The sequence below is a fragment of the Macaca mulatta genome, chromosome 2 (assembly GCF_049350105.2).
Source record: "Macaca mulatta isolate MMU2019108-1 chromosome 2, T2T-MMU8v2.0, whole genome shotgun sequence".
Taxonomy (NCBI): domain Eukaryota; kingdom Metazoa; phylum Chordata; class Mammalia; order Primates; family Cercopithecidae; genus Macaca; species Macaca mulatta.
In genome coordinates this window covers 15798548-15822591 of record NC_133407.1, presented here as the reverse complement: position 1 = coordinate 15822591, position 24044 = coordinate 15798548, and the positions used below count along the sequence as shown (strand labels likewise).

Below are 24044 nucleotides of genomic sequence, written 5' to 3'. Positions count from 1 at the left end.
CCCAGGCTGGAGTGCAGTGGCCGGATCTCAGCTCACTGCAAGCTCCGCCTCCCGGGTTTACGCCATTCTCCTGCCTCAGCCTCCCGAATAGCTGGGACTACAGGCGCCCGCCACCTCGCCCGGCTAGTTTTTTGTATTTTTTTTTTTAGTAGAGACGAGGTTTCACCGTGTTAGCCAGGATGGCATAAAAGCCTTTTCTAACCATCATGTGTGCAACAATATATTTTTGTTATTGAGTACTTTAAAAAATCTGTCCTTTTTTATGGGAACAAAACCTGAAAATATACTTTCTAGCCCTATGGTCTTGGGTAAGATAATTAAGTTTTCTGTGCTGATTTCCTTATGTATAAAGTGGAAATGAAATTATTTATGTCCTTGGCCAGGTGCGGTGGCTCATGCCTATAATCCAAGCACTTTGGGAGACCGAGGTGGGCAGATCGCCTGAGGTCAGGAGTTCAAGACCAGCCTGGCCAATATGGTGAAACTCCATCTCTACTAAAAATACAAAATTAGCCAGGTGTTGTGGCGCGTGCCTGTAGTCCCAGCTACTCAGGAGGCTAAGGCAGGAGAATCGCTTGAACCCCGGAGGTGGAGGTTGCACTGAGCTGAGTTTGTGCTACTGCACTCCAGCCTGGGTGACTCCATCTCAAAAAAAAAAAAAATTATCTATGACCTTGTGGTATGGTCAGGATTAACCTGTAAAAATTTTAACATAGCACGTCTGGCACATGGTAAATAGTTAACTATTTTCATTTTGTTTTGTTTGATACAGAGTTTCACTATATTGCCCAGGCTGGAGTGCAGTGATGTAATCTTGGCTCACTGCAGCTTCTGCCTTTTGGATTCAAGCAAGTCTCCTCCCTCAGCCTCCTGAGTAGCTGGGACTACAGGCGCGTGCCACCACACCCAGCATTTTTTTTTTTTTTTTTGTATTTTTAGTTGAGACGGGGTTCACCATGTTGACTAAGCTGGTCTCGAACTTCTGACCTCAAGTGTTCTGCCTGCCTTGGCCTCCCAAAGTGCTGGGATTACAGACATGAGCTGCCATGCCTGGCCAGCTGTTATTAACATTTAAATTTTACCTAAGTTTTTACAAAATGAAATCAAACTATGAATATTACGTGACATTTTTATGGGAAAGGTCATTTTGAGTTTGTTGCGTGCCTGGTGTAGCCTCTTGTAGGTCGTGAGACTAGGAGGTGGGAATCCTGCACAGAAGCCCTGTTACCAATTGAAACAGGGAAGATAGCTTCACAGTGACAAGGAAGATAATTGTCTAGCCATGTGCTGGGTACTTAATAAAGTCTCATCAAAACATTTTAAAATTTTATTATGTGTGGCATAGAAGAATGAAAATAATTTTTAGTATGTGAGAGTAATTAAAATCTAAAGATAGTGTTGAAAGTATGGAAAAATTCAGAATAAGAATGTTGGCCTGTGTTCCTTTTTATTCATGTGAATTATTTCACTTTTGCTTTTTATTTCCTTAATGTTGTTAAAATATAATCTCTGTTGATTGCTTTATAGGTCCACTCAGCTGTTGAAGAAATGGATGGATTAGATGATGTTGAAAACAGCATGTTGTACTATAATCAAGCAGTCATTCTTTATCATCTGCGGCAGTATACAGAAGCCATATCAGTTGGTGAAAAACTTTATCAGTTCATAGAGCCTTTTGGTATGTTATCTGTCAAGTCAAAAATTTCCCTATCTTCCCTATACTTGCAAAGTTCTCTGGTACTTTTACCTAGATAACCTAAATCTGAGAAGTCCATGTCAATATTCAAAGAAAAAAAGAAAAACCGTATCAGCTTTGCTTAATGGTTAGAAAAGATAAAAATATAATCCAGGTTTTCTTTGAGTGTCCTTTCCCAAATTTTGAAGATAACTGTTAAAAATGCTGTTGGAAAGTATTGAAAACACTTAGTGATGTTTGTGGGGGTTTTGCTGTTTAAACGCTATTTTATTATACCTGATCCTTTCTTTCTTTAGTACGTTAAGGAAGTAGCATTTTGGAATGTTAGGGGACAGTGAGGTATTTCATTTTTGCCTATTGCCTAACTGAAATTTTTGGCGGTAGTTATGGAGTAGGAAGTATAGAACATTAGTTTTTTTGCTATCTTAATTCGCTTACTAACCTCAAGGAGGAGTAGCAAGAAAAGTAAGGGCAAAGGAAAAAAGAAGAGCAAAGGAGAAAGCTGGACCCAGGAAATGGTTGTTAGAGAGGGCTGTTGGTTCCTAGCCCACAAGCAGTCAAATTCCATTTGTGAGTTACATTTTTGTCTTTTTTTTTTTTCATGATTGCTTTCTTTTACATCCAAAACACAAATGAGAATTCCTAATTTATCAGGAACGCCTGATTGCTGATGTGGTTACCACAGGACAAGTGGTGGGGTGTGATAGCACTCTGTGGTGCTTTGGGAGGAGGTAGAGAGTCCCCTTTTGCTGACAGTGGTTTAACAGCTGATTACTATGGCTCCAAAGAGCCATTTTGAGGTGCTTCTCTTCTTTCCCTCAATCCTGAGAGCTTGGTAGCTGGACAGGCTGGGCAGGAGAGCCAGCAGTGGTAAGGGATTATGTAATTAGTGACCAGGTCCTTCTGTATAGCTAGAAATCAGAGTTACACTTTTAGGACTGTACACATTTTTCTATAAAGTTACTGTTATTGATGCTTCTTAGAATTTCCGGAATTCAGCCAGGTGCGGTAATCCCAGCACTTCAGGAGGCCAAGGTGGGTGGATCATCTGAGTTCGAGACCAGCCTGACCAACATGGGGAAACCCCATCTCTACTAAAAATTAGCCGGGCGTGGTGGTGCATGCCTGTAATCCCAGCTACTCGGGAAGGCTGAGGCAGGAGGATCACTTGAACCCGGGAGGCGGAGGTTGCAGTGAGCTGAGATCGCACCACTGTACTCCAGCCTGGGCAACAAGAATGAAGCTTGTTCTCCAAAAAAAAAAAAAAAAAAAAAAAAAGAATTTCCAGAATTCATGAAATCCTGTTAATCTGCACTGTGGCTGAACAGAATATATTAATAGTAATCAACTCGTCAGTATTCACATCCATTTTTCTTTGAAAATATTATGGCTTTTTTTTTTTTTTTTTTAACTTTTACTGCTTGGATTTTTTAAAGACTATTTTTTAGAGAAGTTTTAGATTTACAGCAAAACCAAGAGGAAAGTACAGAGATTTCTCGTGTGTCCTCTGCCCCAACACATCCATAGCCTCTCTCATTACCATTATCCCTCAACAGTGTGGTGCATTTGTTATAATTGATAAACCTACATTGATACCTCATAGTCATGCAAAGTTCATAATTTACGTTAGGGTTCACTCTTGGTGTTGTATGTTCTATGTGTCTGGACAAATGTATTCATTATAGTATCATACAGAGTATTTTTCACTGCCCTAAGAATTCTGTGTTGTGCCTGTTAATTCCCTTTCTACCTATAACCACTGATCTTTTTGCTCTCTCTATAGTTTTGCCTTTTCTACAGTGTCAAACTTAGAATCATAACTACTCAGCTTCTTCCTTTTTTTTTTTTGTTTTTTGAGATGGGGTCTCTTTCTGTTGCCCAGGCTAGAGTACAATGGTGTGATCTCCACTCACTGCAACTTCTACCTCTCAGGTCCAAGTGATCCTCCCACCCCAGCCTCTTGAGTAGCTGGGATTACAGTGAACGCGCCACCACACCCAGCTAATTTTTGTGTTTTTTTGCAGAGACTGGGTTTCGCCATGTAGCCAAGGCTGGTCTAGAACTCCTGGGCTCAAGCAATCCACCCACCTTGGCCTCCCAATGTGCTGGGATTACAGGTGTGAACCACCGTGCCTGGCCAGTACTCAGATTCTTCATACAACATATACTAATTGAGGACATGAGCCAATACTGAGGGCCAGACACTGTTCTGGGTCTAGAGATAATGCAGTGAATGAAATACAGAAACTCTTTACCCCCGTTAAGCTTCTATTCTAATGGGAGAGAAAGCAACATAATAAAAAAACAGCCATCCCTTGGTATTCAATGGAGATTGGTTCTAGGACACCCTTCCTCAGATACCAAAATCTGCTGATACTTAAATCCCTTATATAAAATGGTGTAGTATTTACATATAGTCTGTGTACATCCTCCTGTACATTTAAAATAATCTCTAGATTACTTATAATACCCAATACACTGTATATGCTATGAAAATGTTTTCATACCGTATTGTTTAGGGAACAATGACGGGAAAAATGTCTGTACATGTTCATTGCAGATGCAACAACTCTTTTTTTTTCTTTTAATATTTTCAATCTGAGATTGGTTGAATCTGTGGGTGCAGAACCCACAGACACAGGGGGCTGGCTGTATATTGAATGTTGTGAAGTAAAGCTAAAATTGAATGAGAATATAGAGATTGAGTGGGGATCTTTTAAGTAAGGTAATCAAGCAAGGCCTGGGATGAGATGATATTTGAAATGAGACCTGAATAAAGAAAGGACGTTAGCCTTGCTGCTGTTTAGAGAGAAAGCATTCCCACTGGAGGTAATGGGATATGGAGAAGACCTGAAGTCAGAGGCTGTATTTGGTGAGAGCAATAGCAGCAAGGTCATCGTGACTGGAGCTAGGTGGGGAGGATAATAGGAAATAAAATCAGAAGTAGCCACAGGCTCAAAAAGTTTTGGATATTGAGGCTGGACACAGTGGCTCATACCTGTAATCCCAGTACTTTGTGAGGCTAAGGTGGGTGGATCACTTGAGCTCAGGAGCTTGAGACCAGCCTGGGCAACATAGTGAAACCCTGTCTCTATGAAAAAATTAGCCAGGCATGCTGGCACATGTTTGTGGTCCCAGCTGCTCAGGAAGCTAAGGTGAAAGGATCTCTTGAGCCTTGTAGGCAGAGATTGCAGTAAGCCAAGATTGCAACACTGCACTCCAGCCTGGGTGACAGAGTGAGACACCATCTCAAAAACAAAAAAAAAGTTTTGGATTTTGGAGGATTACAAATTTCAGATTTCAACATTTCAGGTTAAGAATGCTTAACCTCTATTGGAATTCAGGTTTCTTTTTTTTTTTTTTTTTTTTTTTTTTTTTGAGACGGAGTCTCGCTCTGTCGCCCAGGCTGGAGTGTAGTGGCCAGATCTCAGCTCACTGCAAGCTCCGCCTCCCGGGTTTACGCCATTCTCCCGCCTCAGCCTCCCGAGTAGCTGGGACTACAGGCGCCCGCCACCTCGCCCGGCTAAGTTTTTGTATTTTTTAGTAGAGACGGGGTTTCACCGTGTCAGCCAGGATGGTCTCGATCTCCTGACCTCGTGATCCGCCCGCCTCGGCCTCCCAAAGTGCTGGGATTACAGGCTTGAGCCACCGCGCCCGGCCTGGAATTCAGGTTTCTTTCCGCCTAAAGTAATTTCCTCATTACATGTGCTAGTGTTTAGTAGATATTTTCCCAAGGAAGATTTAATCACTGGAATTTCTGAAATGAGAGACCTTGCAATGCCTAATAAAATGACATTGTTGACATTGCAAGTTGCTCTCATTCATAGCTCTAGGTGATATGCATTCATTTGAGTAAAGATTTATGCTTTGCTATTTAAAGCTTTGTATCCTTGTTTGGAGGGTGGTCTGAGATGTGTGCTTTACTTTAGATTGTGACTATTCTTTTCCTGTGTTTTTTTCTCCCAGAAGAAAAATTTGCCCAAGCAGTGTGTTTTTTGCTTGTAGACCTGTATATATTGACCTACCAAGCTGAGAAAGCTTTGCATCTTCTTGCTGTCCTAGAAAAAATGATTTCACAGGGTAACAATAACAAAAATGGAAAGAATGAGGTGAGTGTTTAAAGGTAATCAGACTAAAATCTAAAATATGATTAATTCTCTCTGCTTGTTGGTTTACTGGATTAAAAAGGAGAAAACAATTAAAATATGATTAATATTTGTGATTATGAACTATTAACAGCTTTAAGATACAATTTGCATATTATAAGCTTTACCATTTTAAAGTGTAGAGTTTAGTAGTTTTGAGCGTACTCGCATTTGTACAACCATCACTACTATCTAATTTCAAAATATTTTTATCACCCCAAAAAGAAACCCTGTACCATTTGCAGTCACTCCCCATTTCCCCCTTTCCTGAGCCCTAAGCAGCCATTAATCTACTTACTGTCTCTGGATTTACCGTCTGGACATTATATACGAATGGAATCATAATATGCAGCCATTTGTGACTGGTTTTTTTTACTATGCTTTCAAGCTTCATCCATATTGTAGCATATACTTTTTTTTTTTCATGTACTTCATGCCTTTTGTGGCTGAATAATATTCCATTCATTATATGAATATGCCACATTTTAAAAATTTCTTTATAAGTTGGTGGACATTTGGGTTCTTTTCTACTTTTTGGTTATTATATATAGTGCTTCTATGAACATTCATGTAAAAATTTTGTAGGGATATATGTTTTCAATTATCTTGGATATAATATTTAGGAGTAGAATCACTGGGTTATATGGTATCTGAACTCTATATTTAACCCTATACAAGACTGTTACAAAGTGATTGCACTTTGAATCAGTTGAGCCCAGGAGTTTGACATGAGCATGGGCAACACAGGGAGACCCCTGTCTCTATGAAAAATTAAACTTAGCAAATAAATAAAACCAGCTCATCGTTACGTTATGTTCATTACGTTCTACTGTGAGCTTCTCATGAGTAGAGCTTCCTGTCACCCACTCTAGACTACTGAACCTCAGTCTCTAGGAGTGGGACCTGGGATTCTGCATTTTTTAAAGACAGGGTCTTACTCTGCCACCTCAGGCTGGAGTATAGTAGCACAGTCACGGCTCACTGCAGCCTTAATCTCCTGGGCTCAGGCAATCTTCCCACCTCAGCTTCCTGAGTAGCTGGGACTGCAGGTACATGCCACCATGCCCAGCTAATTTTTGTATTTGTAGAGATGGGATTTTGCCATGTTACTCAAGCTGGTCTCGATCTCCTGGGCTCAAGTGATCCGCCCACCTCAGCCTTCCAAAGTGCTGGGATTACAGGCGTGAACCACCATGCCCCACAAATTCTACATTTTGAAAATGCTCTCTAGGTAATTTAGGTTACCTCACTTGGAAATCACTGATTTAAATTGTGGTCAAAAATATTTAATTTTTATAAACTTTGTCTCATCACCCTGCAGACTGGTAATAACAACAACAAAGATGGATCTAATCATAAAGCTGAAAGTGGAGCTCTAATAGAAGCTGCAAAATCAAAGATACATCAGGTAGTGTAAATTTTAAAGGGGGGCAATACATCACATACATTTAATTGTAGTTAGGACAAATGAAGCAATGAGATAGATCATTAGAAGCAGTCAGTAATTCAAGGTGCATATATTTGTTTGTCTTTTGAAGTACTGTAGTTTAGAAGCACATTTATCGTAAATATATTTTGCTTAAGAGGATAATATAATTTATTTAAATTGCTCTATAAATAAAGTTTGAGAGAAATGGCATGGGAATGTACTGCATGATAAAATCAACTGGAATTTTAAAAAGTCGTCATTAGCCATGTGCAGAAGAGGACTGATAGGATTTTTGCCTGGAACTTGAGTATTTAAGTTTTTTGTTTGTTTTTTGAGACGGAGTCTCGCTGTGTCACCCAAGCTGCAGTGCAGTGGCGCAATCTCAGGTCACTGCAACCTCCGCCTCCCAGGTTCAAGTGATTCTCCTGCCTCAGCCTTCCTGAGTAGCTGGGATTACAGTCGTGCGTCACCATACCTAGATAATTTTTTGTATTTTTAGTAGAGACAGGGTTTCACCATGTTGGCCAGGCTGGTCTCAAACTCCTGACCTCAGGTGATCCACCTGCCTCAGCCTCCCGAAGTGCTGGGATTACAGGCGTGAGCCACCACACCTGGCCAAGTTTTTATTCTACCATGATTTTAGTATTTTGAAGTATATTCAAAGAGTACAGTGAAAATAGCATATTTTCTAAAATTGCAAACTTGTTTTAGCAAGTAATTAGTATAACTATGTTGTAAATACATTGGGTTTAATTTTCCTAACTAGAAAGTAAAACTTTATGTAAATCTACCATAGTCTTAACGTAGTAACATTTTCACTTTGACAGTACAAAGTACGAGCTTATATCCAAATGAAGTCTCTGAAAGCATGTAAAAGGGAAATCAAGTCAGTCATGAATACAGCTGGAAATGTAAGTTTCTTCTGTACTTTTGTTTTTCAATTTGTGTCTTTCTTATTTAGACTATGGGTATTTGTCAGTTTTAAATAATTTATCTTAGTCTATTATATATACTGCCAGATATGAACCTTGCTGTTTTAAAGTTGGGAAGTAGTAATAATACTGTGTCTGTAGTTTAATTTTTTTTTACTTAAAATTACAACAAGCACTTTTCTATTTTATGTAACCTTCAAAACCACCATTTTAAATAACTGCCTATTGTTCTGTGACTGGTTTATCACAATTCACTTAAACATTTTGCTAATATTAGACGTTTAGGTTATTTTAGAATTTTTTAGTATTATACTCAAAACATTTATGGCCAGGCATAGTGACTCACCTGTAATCCCAGCACTTTGGGAGGCTGAGGTGGGAGGATCACCTGAGGTCAGGAGTTCAGACCAGCCTGACCAACATGATGAGACCCTGTCTCTACTAAAAATACAAAAATTAGCCGGTGTGGTGGTGTGTGCCTGTAGTCCCAGCCACTGAGCCACTGGGGAGGCTGAAGTGGGAGGATCGCTTGAACCCAGGAAGCAGAAGTTGCAGTGAGCTGAGATTGTGCCATTGCAGGCTAGCCTGGGTGACAGGGTGAGACCATGTCCAAAAAAAAAAATTTTTTTTATTAAAAATCTAACAGTCAAGTTGTAGCCAAAACCTGCCCCTTCCAAATGACTTTTGGCTTGACAGTACCTTCAATTTAACTAGTACTAAAGTATTTGAGATAGAATTACTTCTTCCTTCCACTCCCTCCACCCTAATCTTTCATTGATAATTTTTAAGATGGTGTAGGAAAGAAACAAAATTGTGAACAATCTTGATGCTTCTAGGAAAAATATAAATTTAGAAGTATAAAGCCATGAGAAAATATGGTTAAAAATCTCAGGCAGGATCCAGATTAGTCACTGAGTTAGTTAATATGCTAGTGATTTTTTATAACAGTTGTGGCCTAGACCTGAGCCTAAGAGGGAGAAGCCCAGTGAGCCAGCCAGCCAGCCATTATCAGACCTTTTTTTTAAATGATAAAAGACATAATTCCTGCTTTAAAGGAGACCATAGTCATAGAGGAAAGACAAATGAAAATTATTATAATTCAGTGTAATAGTCATCCTAAATCAGCGAAAACTTCAGAAGGAATAGCTACCACTAAGGATAAGTGCTGAAAACCCTTGTTTCCTTAGTGACCAGAACTTTGGGATGGGCGGGAGGCAGAGCAAAGGATAAACTAGGATTTAGAAGGAAAGCCTGTTGCTAAATTAAGTGAATACATAGGCCAGGTGTGATGGCTGATGCCTGTAATCCCAGCTCTTCAGAAGGCTGAAGCAGGCAAATCACCTGAGGTCAGGGGTTCGAGACCAGCCTGGCCAACATGGGGAAGCCCCATCTCTACTAAAATAAAAAAATTAGGCCGAGCACGGTGGCTCACGCCTGTAATCCCAGCCCTTTGGGAGGCTGAGGCAGGCAGATCCCAAAGTCAGGAGTTTGAGACCAGCCTGACCAACATGGTGAAACCCCACCTCTACTAAAAATACGAAAATTAGCCGGGTGTGGTGGCATGCGCCTGTAGTCCCAGCTACTCAGGAGGCTGAGGCAGGAGAATTAGCCCGGCGTGGTGGCACATGCCTGTAATCCCAGCTACTCAGGAGGCTAAGGCAGGAGAGTTATTTGAACCCAGGAGGTGGAGGTTGCAGTGAGCTGAGATCGTGTCACTGTACTCCAGCCTGGGCGACAGAGCAAGACTCCGTCTCAGTCAATCAATCAATCAATCAGGATTCCAGATGTCCTCCTGGATGGATGTTTAGTCTCCAGAGCTCTCTGCATGCTTTTGTACTCTAAACAGGTAGTACTATCTAGAGGGTCCTCCACCATGAGGATTCTTAGGAGAAGTGAAAAGTGATCTACTATTCAAAATAATAATCTTGGAACAGCAAGATTAGTGCTTGCCAATAAGGCATTCTGTTGAAAAATTCTTCCATTTGTAGAATGACACTTTTTTTTTCCTATTTGGAAAAGTATTTGATTATTTATATCTCTGTAGGTGCTAATGAAAGGTGCATTTGTATCCTAGAAAGTAAGAAAGATCACCAGTCTCTCTAATAACTATTAAAATGAAGGACATAGGCCGGGCGCGGTGGCTCAAGCCTGTAATCCCAGCACTTTGGGAGGCCGAGACGGGCGGATCACGAGGTCAGGAGATCGAGACCATCCTGGCTAACACGGTGAAACCCCTTCTCTACTAAAAAAATACAAAAAACTAGCCGGGCGAGGTGACGGGCGCCTGTAGTCCCAGCTACTTGGGAGGCTGAGGCAGGAGAATGGCGTAAACCCGGGAGGCGGAGCTTGCAGTGAGCTGAGATCCGGCCACTGTACTCCAGCCCCGGCGACAGAGCAAGACTCCGTCTCAAAAAAAAAAAAAAAAAAAAAAAAAATGAAGGACATAGATTGTGCTGTCAAATTGGTTTTCAGTTAGTCGTATAGTAGATGAACACAATCAGTTGATAATCTACAGACTGTATTTTTTTTTTTTTTTTGAAACGGAGTCTCGCTCTGTCGCCCAGGCTGGAGTGCAGTGGCGTGATCTCGGCTCACTGCAAGCTCCGCCTCCCAGGTTCACGCCATTCTCCTGCCTCAGCCTCCCGAGTAACTGGGACTACAGGCGCCCACCATCATGCCCAGCTAATTTTTTGTATTTTTAGTAGAGACTGGGTTTCACCGTGTTAGCCAGGATAGTCTCGATCTCCTGACCTCGTGATCTGCCCTCCTCGGCCTCCCAAAGTGCTGGGATTACAGGCGTGAGCCACCGTGCCTGGCCCAGACTGTATTCTTATACATATACATATACCTATATTTATTTTTTCAGGTGGACCCTTAGTAATTCTTTTTACAAAGTGCTCTCTGACAGGTTCAGTTTTTTAGATTGTGAGAGCAATGAAACATTTAGAGACTATATAGTTTTTTGTGACTATGACTTAATTCATTTATGGTTTTGAACACATGTCAGTACAACAGTATAATTAAGATCTTACATTAGGCATCTGAAAACAAATTATCAGTAACTTTTATATTTTCTCTACAGTCTGCACCCTCTCTCTTTCTTAAAAGCAATTTTGAGTACTTACGAGGTAATTATCGAAAAGCTGTGAAGCTATTAAATAGTTCAAACATTGCTGAGCATCCAGGATTCATGAAAACAGGTAAAAGAAAATTGTGAAATTTTAACTTTTTTTGCCTGACTCTTCTACCCCTTCTTGCTTGTCCAGCTCCCAACACCCAGTCTTTCAAGTGATTTATGCTCATTTTTTAATGAAAATGTTTTAATATTTCTACTGCAAAAATTTCCATCCTGTTTCTACTTTAGAAGAAACCTCATTACTTCTTTCTTTTACTTTGCTTTCTTTCCTTTTTTTACTTTTCCGGGTTGGATCGCTTTCCTTCCCTCCCCGCATCCCCGCACCTTCTTTTTTTTTTTTTTTAAATAGTCTTGCTTTGTCGCCCAGGCTGAGTGCAGTGCCACAATCACAGCTCACTACAGCCTCAACCTCCTGAGCTCAAGTGATCCTCCCACCTCAGCCTCCCAGGTAGCTGGGACTGTAGGCATGCACCATCATGCCTGGCTTACTTATTGTAGAAACAAGGTCTCATTATGTTGCTCAAGCTGATCTCAAACTCCTGGGCTCAAGTGATCCGCTGACCTCGGTCTCCCAAAGTACTGGGATTACAGGCGTGCACCACTGTGCCTGGCCCAGATAGCTTTTTTTTCTTTAACCTGACTTGCCCGCCGTCCTGCCCTTCCTTCCTTCCTTCCTTCCTTCTTTCCCTTCTTTTCTTTTCTTTTCCCTCCCTCCCTTCCTTCCTTCTTTCCCTTCTTTTCTTGTCCCTACCTCCTTCACTTCCTTCCTTCCCTCTTTTCCCTTTCTTCCTTCCTTTCTTTTTTTTTTTTTGACAGAGTCTTGCTTGGTCGCCCAAGCTGGAATGCAGTGGTGACAACATCTTGGCTCACTGCAACCTCCACCTCCCTCCTGGGTTCAAGCGATTCTCCCACCTCAGCCTCCTGAGTAGCTGAGATTACAGGCACGCACCACATGCTCAGCTAATTTTTGCATTTTTTGGTAGAGACAGGGTTTTACCATGTTGCCCAGGCTGTATCAAACTCCTGACCTCAAGTGACCCACCCGCCTCAGCATCTCAAAGTGCTGGGATTACAGGCATGAGCCACCGCACCTGGCCCTTTAATTTGTTTTTATAAGATCCTTGGACTTTTGCTTTATAAAGTAGACTTTTTTTCTTTCTTTCTTTCTTTTTTTTTTTTTTTTTTTTAGTGAATTACTCTCTGTACCAGAAAAGTGAGATCTTTTAAGTGAATAACATAATGTTTTTATTTCTTTCTGCCATAAAGGCAGTTAATAATATAATTTTTTTCTGTAACTTACTCAATTAATATGACTTATTTAGATCATTAACTATATCAAAAATCTTTCTATAAAGCTAGGAAAATAAGTATTATTACATATTCTTGCTTCTATTTAAAAAGTCTTATAAATCCCTTGATATTAATGGTAACATGAAAGTAAAAATTGTGACTGTCATTTAGGTTTATATCATCAGTATTTGATGGGGCAGGAGAAGGAAAATCACTTATTCAAGAAATGAGGATAAACTGTTGAAAATGTATGTTTTGCCTCAAGTTTAAAATGCAGACAATTAATATGTTTTTTGGTTTGTTTTGTCTTGTTTTGTTTTGGATTCTATTCAGATACACACACAGAATACACATGCAAACATACTCAGATCTTCCCCTATTTACCCTTTCAGTTCACAGGAGTGATGGAAGATGGAGAAAGGCCCTTTGTTCCTTATAATTCTCTTGTGGGTATTATTTCTCTTCTAAATTCCCATTTCTAATTCTGCTCGATTTTAGTGTTTTGTTTTCATTGTCAAAGTTTCTCCTCAGAGGTCCACTAACACAACATGCAATGATCCCTCAAACTAAAAAGATAATATACTTTGAGAAATTTTTGCTTAGGATTTTCTTGATGTAGATCTCAGTATTGACATTGTCAATCTTTAAATTGGAGGCAGGAGCTGGAAGCGGTGGCTCATGCCTGTAATTCTAATGCTTTGGGAGACCAAGGCAGGAGGACCAGGAGTTCGAGGCTACAGTGAATCATGATCATGCCACTGCACTCCAGCCTGGGCAACAGAACAAGGCCTTGTCTCTGAAAATAAATTAATAAATAAAGATGGCCAGGCAGGGTGGCTCACACCTATAATCCCAGCACGTTGGGAGACCGAGGCCAACATATCACTTGAGGTCAGGAGTTCAAGACCAGCCTGGCCAACATGGAGAAACCCCGTCTCTACACAAAATACAAAAATTAGCTGGGCATGATGGTGTGCACCTGAAATCCCAGCTACTTAGGATTCCAAAATGCTGGGATTGCAGGCGTGAGCCACCGAGCTCAGCCTTGTGTTTCTTTTTTAAATATTGTCGTTGCTTAATTTAAAAACATGTCAGAAGATTACCTTTAGTTTTTAGTGCTAAACCTTAAATATCCTGATTATTAATTTTGTCATTCTAGTCAGGCATTTTATACCATTAAGGGCTGTTGTTTTAGAATGTTTGGGTAGCTGTTTAGAAGAAAAATATTAAAGGCCGGGCGCGGTGGCTCATACCTGTAATTGCAGCACTTTGGGAGGCTGAGGCGGGCAGATCACGAGGCCAGGAGATCGAGACCATCTTGGCTAACATCGTGAAACCTCGTCTCTACTAAAAATACAAAATATTAGCCAGGTGGGGTGGCGGGTGCCTGTAGTCCCAGCTACTGGGGAGGCTGAGGCAGGAGAATGGCATGAACCCAGGAGGTGGAAGTTGCAGTGAGCTGAAATTGCGCTACTGCACAACAGAGTGAGACACCGTCTCAGGAAAAAAAAAAAAAAAGGAAAAAAAATTAACACTTAGATTACTTTCATTACACCAAAATAAAATTCAGAGAGATGAAGGATTAACATTTAAAAATAAATAAAAGCAGTAAGACAAAACTTGGATGAATATTTTAATTTTGTGATGGGGAAGGCTTGAGTAAACATTTTCCAAAATCTAAATCTAAGTACCATAGAGTTTAGAAAACATTGCTAAATTTGACCACATTGAAATGTTAAACATTTTATGATTAAAAATGTAAACACACATACACATACTGAACCAAGTCACAAAACAGATAACAAACAGAGGTGGGCAGGAATATTTGAAACAGATGTGACAGAAGGTTTCTATAACATACAAAACAACTAATAACCAACAGAAAAAACATCTGTAACCAAATAAAGAAATAGATCGGCCAGGAATGGTGCTCACTCTTGTAATTTCAGCACTTTGGGAGGTCGAGACAGTAGGATCACTTGATTCCAGGAGTTTGTGACCAGCCTGGGCAACAAAGTGAGACCCTATCTCTGCAAAAAAATTTAAAAATTATCTGGGCATGGTGGCCCACGCCTGTAGTCCCAGGTACTTAGGAGGCCAAGGCATGAGGATTGCTTGAGCCCAGGAGGTCGAGGCTGCAGTGAGCCCTAATTATGCCACCGCACTCTAGCCTGGGCGACAGAAGGAGACCCTGTCTCAGAGAAAGAAAAAAAATAATAAGGGTGAAAGACAAGAAGAGGCAACACAGGCTGAAAAATACAAATTCCCAAACATGAGAAGATGCTTAGCTGCAATGGTATTTAAAGAAGTGTAAATTAAAATCAGTGGAGACTTATGGTTTAACAAGCATACTCTGTTCTGTTCTTTTTTTTTTTTTTTTTTGAGACAGTCTTACTCTGTCACCCGGGCTGGAGTGCAGTGGTGCGATCTCGGCTCACTGCAGCCTCTGCCCCCCAGGCCCAAGCAATTCTCCTGCCTCAGCCTCCTGAGCAACTGGGATTATAGGCGCCCTCCACTATGCCCGGCTAATTTTTGTGTTTTTAGTGGAGGTGGCGTTTCACCTTGTTGGCTGGGCTGATCTCGAACTCCTGAGTGATCCACCTTCCTCAGCCTCCCAAAATGCTGGGATTACAGGCGTGAGCCACCGTACCCAGCCTCACTCTGTTCTTTTCTATATATTCTTGCTATTCACTTAATATACTTTGGTTGTTTCCATATATACTTGCTTCCTTGTTTCTAATTTCTATATAATATTTCATTGGTGGAGGCAATGTGTATACATTATATTACTGATGAACATATTTTGTCTTTTGCATTTTTGTATCATTTGTCTAGAGTTACTAAAAATTAGCTGGGCATGGTGGCTCATGCCTGTAATCCCAGAACTTTGGGAAGCCAAGGTGGAAGGTGTTGCTTGAGCCCAGGAGTTTGAAACCAGGGTAGGCAATATAGTGAGACCCCGTCTATTTTAAAAATTGTTTTTAAAAAGGAAAAAAAAATCAGTACAAAATTAGACTAACAAAATAAGACTGGTTTTTAAAAATAATTTTTATGAACTTTAACAAAATAGATTTTAAAAGGAATTTTAAAATTTTTCAGATATTTCCTAAATTTCAAATACCTTGTGAACTGTTCTTTAGGAAGTAAGTGGAATGGTAACAGTGTTAACTCATGCAAGACGAGCCCAATTCTTGTCTGAGGGACACCAACATTAAAATTTTTCTGTGGACAAATTTATTTGCATTTTTTTCAGGTGAATGCTTGAGATGCATGTTCTGGAATAACCTTGGTTGCATCCATTTTGCCATGAGCAAGCACAATTTGGGAATATTCTACTTTAAAAAGGCTCTGCAGGAGAATGATAATGTCTGTGCACAGCTCAGTGCAGGTAGCACTGATCCAGGTAAGCCCAGTACTGGGGTCCAGTTTGTATTTACTACATCAGAAAAGCATGATTTAAAAAGCATGAATGTGGTTAAAATACCCACCATATAGGCTTACATATAGTTAACTCTGATCTTACCCAACAAGTTTGGCTCTGGGGATTTTTAATAGATAATGCTACTTTGAATAGCAATAACAAGATGTTAAGAGTAATTTTGAATTTTCCAGAAATTTAAGTTGCATTCCATTTTTCATCGATTTGAAAAAATTCCCTATGGTAGTATTATGTAACAGAATGTTTGATTAGTCACAACATGACTGTGCCAAACTAGGTTTATTATAGTTTTGTTTTTTTTTTTTTTTGAGACAGAGTCTAGCTCTGTCACCCAGCTGGAGTGCAATGGTGCGATTTCAGCTCATTTCAACTTGTGCCTCCTGGGCTCAAGTGACCCTTCCACTTCAGCCTCCTGAGTAGCTGGGACTATAGACACATGCCACTGTACGTGGCTAATTTTTGTGTTTTTTGTAAAGATAAGGTTTCGCTGTGTTGCCCAGGCTGGTTTGGAACTCCTGGGCTTAAGTGATCCTCCCGCCTCAGTCTTCCAAAGTGCTGGAATTACAAGCATGAGCCACTGTGCCTGGCTTATTATAGATTCTTTGCAGAGTTTTACATGTGATACTACTGGCAGCATCTGACAGTCTTTAAGCAATTTCCTCACATTGATCCTTTAATATGCATTATCATATGGATCCTTGATCTGAAATGCCTAAAATCAAACAATTATTTAGCTTTTAAAAATAATAACCTATTTAGGTTGGGTGTGGTGGCTCACGCCTGTAATCCTAGCACTTTGGGAGGCCAAGGCAGGCGGATCACGAGGTCAGGAGTTCGAAACCATCCTGGCTAACACTGTGAAACCCCGTCTCTACTAAAAAATACAAAAAATTTAGCCAGGCATGGTGGCAGGCGCCTGTAGTCCCAGCTACTCGGGAGGCTGAGGCAGGAGAATGGCGTGAACCTGGGAGGCGGAGCTTGCAGTCAGCCGAGATGGCACCATTGCACTCCAGCCTGGGCGACAGAGCGAGACTCTGTCTCAAAAATAATAATAATAATAACCTATTTAATTGATGCCAAATGTATTATAAATCAAGGTTGACTGAAACATTGAATAGATGATAACACATGGCAATAAAATGGTTAACCAAGATGAAATTTTTATTTTATTTTATTTTATTTTATTTTTTTGAGATGAAGTCTCACTCTGTTTCCCAAGCTGGAGTGGCATGATCTTGGCTCACTGCATCCTCCACCTCCCAGGTTCAAGCAGTTTTCCTGCCTCAGCCTCCCAAGTAGATGGGACTACAGGCACGCGCCACCATGCCTGGCTAATTTTTGTATTTTTAGTAGAGACGGGGTTTCACTGTGTTGGCCAGGCTGGTTTTGAACTCCTGACCTTGTAATCCACCCGCCTTGGCCTCCCAAAGTGCTGCACTTTGGGAGGCCAAGGCGGGTGGATTACAAGGTCAGGAGTTGAGCCTGAGGAGTTGAGCTCAGGCGTGAGCCACTGAGCCCAGCGAAAAATTTTAAAAAGTGGAAACTTCATACAGACTCTAAAAATATTGGCTAGGCAAGATGGCTCATGCCTGTAATCCCAACATTTAGGGGAGGCCAAGGTGGATCACTTCAGTCCAGGAGTTCAAGACCAGCCTGGGCAACATAGTGAGACCCCCATCTCTACAAAAATAAAAGTAAAAAATAAAAGAGAATAAAGTAAAAATGTAGAAAAGTAGGATAAGGTTCAAAGGAGTGAGAGTGGGTCCCATCTCTTATCTTTGCCTTCCTGGAGCTTTGTTGCCTGAGGAGCTGGCAAATGAGAAGAGACATCTCTGGCTCTGCCAGTGTAGACAACTGAGATGACTCTGGAGAATATTTGTGGGGTTGAGGACGGAGACCACCATTGTTTTTTTTTTTTTTTTTTTTTTTTTGAGACGGAGTCTCGCTCTGTCGCCCAGGCTGGAGTGCAGTGGCGCGATCTCGGCTCACTGCAAGCTCCGCCTCCCGGGTTCACGCCATTCTCCTGCCTCAGCCTCCCGAGCAGCTGGGACTACAGGCGCCCGCCACCTCGCCCGGCTAATTTTTTGTATTTTTAGTAGAGACGGGGTTTCACCGTGTTAGCCAGGATGGTCTCGATCTCCTGACCTTGTGATCCGCCCGCCTCGGCCTCCCAAAGTGCTGGGATTACAGGCTTGAGCCACCGCGCCCGGCAAGAGACCACCATTGTTGAGAGCCATTATAACTCAGATCAGGATTATTGGTGTTAAACGTGGTAGTGTCTAAGTACTTAATGGAGTAAATGTTTTCAAGGTTACTATTACTTTAAATCTAATGATGTATTCTTATCTAATTTTTATCACTAGGCAAAAAATTTTCAGGAAGACCCATGTGTACGTTACTAACCAATAAGAGATATGAGTTGCTGTATAACTGTGGAATTCAGCTTCTTCACATTGGAAGGCCTCTTGCTGCCTTCGAATGTCTGATTGAAGCTGTTCAGGTTTATCATGCAAATCCTCGCCTCTGGCTACGGCTGGCTGAATGCTGCATTGCTGCCAATAAGGGGGTGAGTGCTACTTGGGTATCTTTTTGAACCCTATCTTCCCCCAACTTACTACATGGAATGTTAAAGAAAAAAAAAACCTTGGAAACATACATAAGACATCATTCTCTTTTTTTTTTCTTTAATTTTTTTTTTTGAGACGGAGTTTCTCTCTTGTGCCCAGGCTGGAGTGCAATGGCACAATCTCAGCTCACTGCAACCTCCACCTCCAGGATTCAAGCGAGTCTCCTGCCTCAGCCTCCCGAATAGCTGGGACTACATACACATGCCACCATGCCCAGCTAATTTTGTATTTTTAGTAGAGACAGGGTTTCAACATGTTGCCCAGGCTGGTTTTGAACTCCTGACCTTAGGCAATCCACCCACCTCAGCCTCCCAAAGTGCTGGGATTACAAAGTGCTGGGATTACAGGCATGAAGGTTAAAAAGAGAATGATGATGGTCATTCTTTTCTTTTGATTTCAGTGAAATGTATATGTAGTCTTCCTTAACCACTGGTGAAAAAAAATTTAGTTTCAAAAAGTCATTTGATGGCCGGGCGCAATGGCTCATGCCTGTAATCCAAGCACTTTGAGAGGCCGAGGTGGGTGGATCTCTTGAGCTCAGGAGTTCAAGACCAGACTAGACAACACAGTGAGACACCCACATCTCTACAAAAAATTATTAGGTGTGGCACCGAGTGCCTGTAGTCCCAGCTATTCAAGAGGCCGAGGTGGGAAGATCATTTGAGCCTGGGAGGTGGAGGTTGGAGTGAGACCAGATAGAGCCTCTGTACTTCACCTTAGGCAACCGAGCGAGACTCTGTCTCAAAAAAAATAAAAATGTATAAAGTCATTTGTTAACATTCTCATTCTTGGTAAGTAAGTGTGGCAACATTAAAGAGTTGAAGCCAGTGATAAAGTCATGTATGTTGGAACAGTGGTCTGCTAGCTGCTCCACGGCTCAGGAGCCATGCCATCTGCTGGCGTAAGCATAGTGTTGTGGCCGGGCGCGGTGGCTCAAGCCTGTAATCCCAGCACTTTGGGAGGCCGAGACGGGCGGATCACGAGGTCAGGAGATCGAGACCATCCTGGCTAACCCGGTGAAACCCCGTCTCTACTAAAAAAATACAAAAAATTAGCCGGGCGAGGTGGCGGCGCCTGTAGTCCCAGCTACTCGGGAGGCTGAGGCAGGAGAATGGTGTGAACCCGGGAGGCGGAGCTTGCAGTGAGCTGAGATCTGGCCACTGCACTCCAGGCTGGGCGACAGAGCCAGACTCCATCTCAAAAAAAAAAAAAAAAAAGAATAGTGTTGTGTAGCCTGATAATTAGAAAAGGTCTGATAATTCAATGTGGAAAGAACTGCATTTTCTTCAATGCCTGAGGGTTTTACTTTGGTTTCAGTAAATGATACAGAGTTTATGGATTACACGAGGCTGTTTCTCTCTGACACATGATTGCCCGTGGTAGCTATGTGAATAGGCCAGTTTACATTGATGTCCATGCTTAGATTATCTCCAAATGGCAGTTGGTGGAAGCTTTTTGAATTTCAATTTGGGAGGGATCAATAGGAGATAGGGGAAAGATGAGTTGTATCAGAATTACCAGATGTGTGTATCTTCCATTTGCTACCCCACCCCCTGCCCTTGCTGTGAAACATTGGGAAGATATGATACCTGGAGGTTTTACCTTGCATGCCTGCCATAGGTGATGTTGAGGCTCTCCTGCTGCACAGCAGTTTCTGAGAAGTACAAGAACTAAGGGGATTAAAGAAGTGTGTTTGCTAGTTTTCATACATGGTACTTAGGTAGTTTATGATTTGAGTATACCAATAGAGGAAGAGATGAGTGATTTGTCTTTCAAAGACTTTAATTATTTAATTATAGTTTGCTTTTTAAAAGACAACTTACTTTTTTTTTTTTTTTGAGACAGAGTTTTGCTCTTTTTGCCCAGGCTAGAGTGCAATGGCGCGATCTCGGCTCACCGCAACCTCCGCCTCCCGGGTTCAAGCGATTCTCCTGCCTCAGCCTCCCAAGCAGCTGGGATTACAGGCATGTGCCACCACCCCGGCTAATTTTGTATTTTTAGTAGAGACGGGGTTTCTCCATGTTGGTCAGGCTGGTCTTGAACTCCCGACCTCAGGTGATCCACCTGCCTCGGCCTCCCAAAGTGCTGGGATTACAAGCGTGAGCCACCGCGCCCGGCAAGACAACTTTCTTATTGGTTAATTCTTAACTGATAAACAGTTCTAGGTAGAATTTATACTTCTTAAAGATAAAAGAAGCAAATAGAAATTGCCTATTCTCTTTAATCTGTTTATAAATTTAAGTGTTGGGGGCCTTTCTTTGGTATTTACTGGAAACCAGGGAGTTACTTTTTTCTGGGAAAAGAAAAAAGTAACTCCCTGATTTTGTAAAGTTCAATATTTTCTTTTTAAATTAACTGGTTTTAGAAATAGTACTTTTGGGATTGTGTTTGTTCTACAGAAGCCATTGAGCTTATGAGGTCTCCCCCCCTTTCCCCTAGAGGAGAAGGAGCGGGAGGGGAGGATAAGTATTTTCCATATTAATATGCTGCTAGTCCTGTTTTTTTTTTTTCTAGAAAAGTTGTAAATTTGTAATTTTTTAAAAATGGTAAAGATGACTTTTGATTGCCATAACTTCATGAACACACAAAATTTGTGCTGCTAATAGGAAACTTGCCACCAGTAATATCTTTGACTGTGCTTTTCCTCCTAAAAAAAAACTTTAGGGTAACCTAAAAAACAGTAAAAACAAGCCCAAAACACTAATAAAATCAGAGGACAAATCTCAACAGGAGTAACTGTAAACTCCAAATAAAATTTCATAAAATTTGTTAAGTCAGGACAGGAGGTATGCTGAACAAAGCAGTTTGTACCTTCAGAAATAAATTCATTTTGGATTTTAAAAAATTAACTTGTTTATGCTAAGGAGGACATTTTGTCCTGAATATCTGGTACGTATTATTTTAGACTTGGCAGAGGCAAGGCTTGTGTTTACCTGGGCAGTGTATAATATATGGGAAAAGATCTGCTAAACAAAAATAGTCTCAGTATTTTAATTTTGTATGATCCTTTTACCTTAAAACTGATCTGGCACACTTTCTGGCTATCGGTGATTGAAGGTATGGATTATTGTACGTTTTTTAGTTCCGAACATTCTACCATGGGCCAGTTTGTTTTCATCTGTTACATCTTCAGATCTGGCCATTTGGATCAGTTAGCAATAAGTGGCCTTAGCAATAAGACAAGAGAATATAGATGAATCAATGTAAATTTATCACCACGACTAGGAAAATAAGTCAGAATGGAAGTCCTCACAATAATAGTTTAAAATATCCACTTTTTCATTAACATTGCATGGCATTCTCTATACACAACTAGTTTTGATCAGAGCAGTTTTATTGTATTTTTTAGCACTGTGTAGTATGTTCTTTATTAAAAGTCATGTATGGAAGTGCGACTATAATAAGTTACATTCAGAAGCAATAAGTAACAGTACAAAAACATTTGTGTTTAGAGAAAAGACTTTGCAGGGCAGAGATTAGTTTTGCAAATTCATATTGACTGACTCCAGTTTGTTCTGGTATGTGATAATTTGGATGTCATTATAAGATAACTACTTGGAGGCCGGGCGCGGTGGCTCAAGCCTGTAATCCCAGCACTTTGGGAGGCCGAGACGGGCGGATCACGAGGTCAGGAGATCGAGACCATCCTGGCTAACTCGGTGAAACCCCGTCTCTACTAAAAAATACAAAAAGCTAGCCAGGCATGGTGGCGGGCACCTGTAGTCCCAGCTACTTGGGAGGCTGAGGCAGGAGAATGGCGTGAACCCGGGAGGCGGAGCTTGCAGTGAGTTGAGATCCGGCCACTGCACTCCAGCCTGGGTGACAGAGCAAGACTCCGTCTCAAAAAAAAAAAAAAGATAACTACTTGGGATTCCACCTGCAGGTAAATTAGAGACTTGTTTTATTTTTCAAACAGGGTCTCACTCTGTCACTCAGGCTAGAGTGCAGTGGCGTGATCATGGCTCACTGCAGCCTCGACCTCCTTGGTGTCAAGTGATCTTCCCACCTCAGCTTCCCTAGTAGCTGGGGCATGCATGACCACACCTGGCTAATTTTTGTATTTCTTTGTAGAGATGGAGTTTCACCACATTACCCACACTGGTCTCAAGTTCCTGGGCTCTAGCGATCCACCTGCCTCAGCCTCCCAAAGTGCTAGGATTACAGGTGTGAGCCACCTTGCCCAGCTTAGTTTTATTTTTTAAATTAAAAAAGATTCGGCCTGGAGTGGTGGTTCATGCCTGTAATCCCAGCACTTTGGGAGGCTGAGGTGGGTGGATCAGGAGGTCAGGAGATCAAGACCATCCTGGCTAACATGGTGAAACCCCGTCTCTACTAAAAATACAAAAAATTAGTTGGATGTGGTGGCACCCACCTGTAGTCCTAGCTACTTGGGAGGCTGAGGCAGGAGAATTGCTTGAACCCGGGAGGCAGAGGTTGCAGTAAGCCAAGATAACACTACTGCACTCCAGCCTGGGTGATAGAATGAGACTCCTTCTCAAAAAAAAAAAAAAAAAAAAATTAAAAAGGTTTTTCGGGGCCGGGCACAGTGGCTCATGCCTGTAATCCCACCACTTTGGGAGGCCAAGGTGGGCAGATCATGAGATCAGGAGATCCAGACCATCCTGGCTAACACGGTGAAACCCCATCTCTACTAAATATACAAAAAAATAGTCGGGTGTGGTGGCGAGCGCCTGTAGTCCCAGCTACTCGGGAGGCTGACGCAGGAGGATGGCGTGAATCCAGGAGGCGGAGCTTGCAGTGAGCCAAGATTGTGCCACTGCACTCCAGCCTGGGCGACAGAGCTGGACTCTCTAAAAAAAAAAAAAAAAAAATTTCGGGCCAGGCACAGTGGCTCACGTCTGTAATCCCAACACTTTGGGAGGCCGAGGCGGGTGGATCACAAGGTCAGGAGTTCAAGACCAGCGTGGCCAACATGGCCAACAACTCTAAAAAAAATACAAAAATTAGCTGGGCACAGTGGTGCACGCCTGTAGTCCCAGCTGCTCGGGAGGCTGAGGCAGCAGAATTGCTTGAACCTGGGAAATGGAGGTTGCAGTGAGCCGAGATTGCGCCACTGCACTCCTGCCTGGGCAACAGAGTGATACTCCATCTCAATAATAATAATAATAATAATAATAATAATAAAAAGATTTTTCCTGGCTGGACATGGTAGCTCACACCTGTAATCTCAGTACTTTGGGAGGCCGAGGCGGGTAGATCACTTGAGGTCAGGAGTTTGAGACCAGCCTGGCCAACATGGTGAAACCCTGTCTCTACTAAAATACAAAAATTAGCCGGGTGTGGTGACAGGCGCCCGTAATCCTAGCTACTCGGGAGGCTGAGGCAAGAG

General features: G+C 41.7%; 1 protein-coding gene across 17 annotated transcripts in view; it reads left to right on the top strand.

Moving 5' to 3' along the window:
* The window catches only part of CNOT10 (CCR4-NOT transcription complex subunit 10), a 99130-nt gene that overhangs the window by 27312 nt on the left and 47774 nt on the right, over positions 1-24044 (top strand). For all 17 annotated transcript variants that reach the window (XR_013413531.1, XR_013413530.1, XM_077991359.1 and 14 more), the window contains 7 exons: positions 1528-1678; positions 5663-5805; positions 7163-7249; positions 8098-8181; positions 11285-11402; positions 15882-16031; positions 18431-18633. Coding sequence is in view for 15 of the 17 variants with exons in the window: in XM_077991358.1 (XP_077847484.1) it covers positions 1528-1678; positions 5663-5805; positions 7163-7249; positions 8098-8181; positions 11285-11402; positions 15882-16031; positions 18431-18633 (936 nt within the window). In the remaining 2 variants the exon portion in view is untranslated. The remainder of the gene's footprint in view (positions 1-1527; positions 1679-5662; positions 5806-7162; positions 7250-8097; positions 8182-11284; positions 11403-15881; positions 16032-18430; positions 18634-24044) is intronic.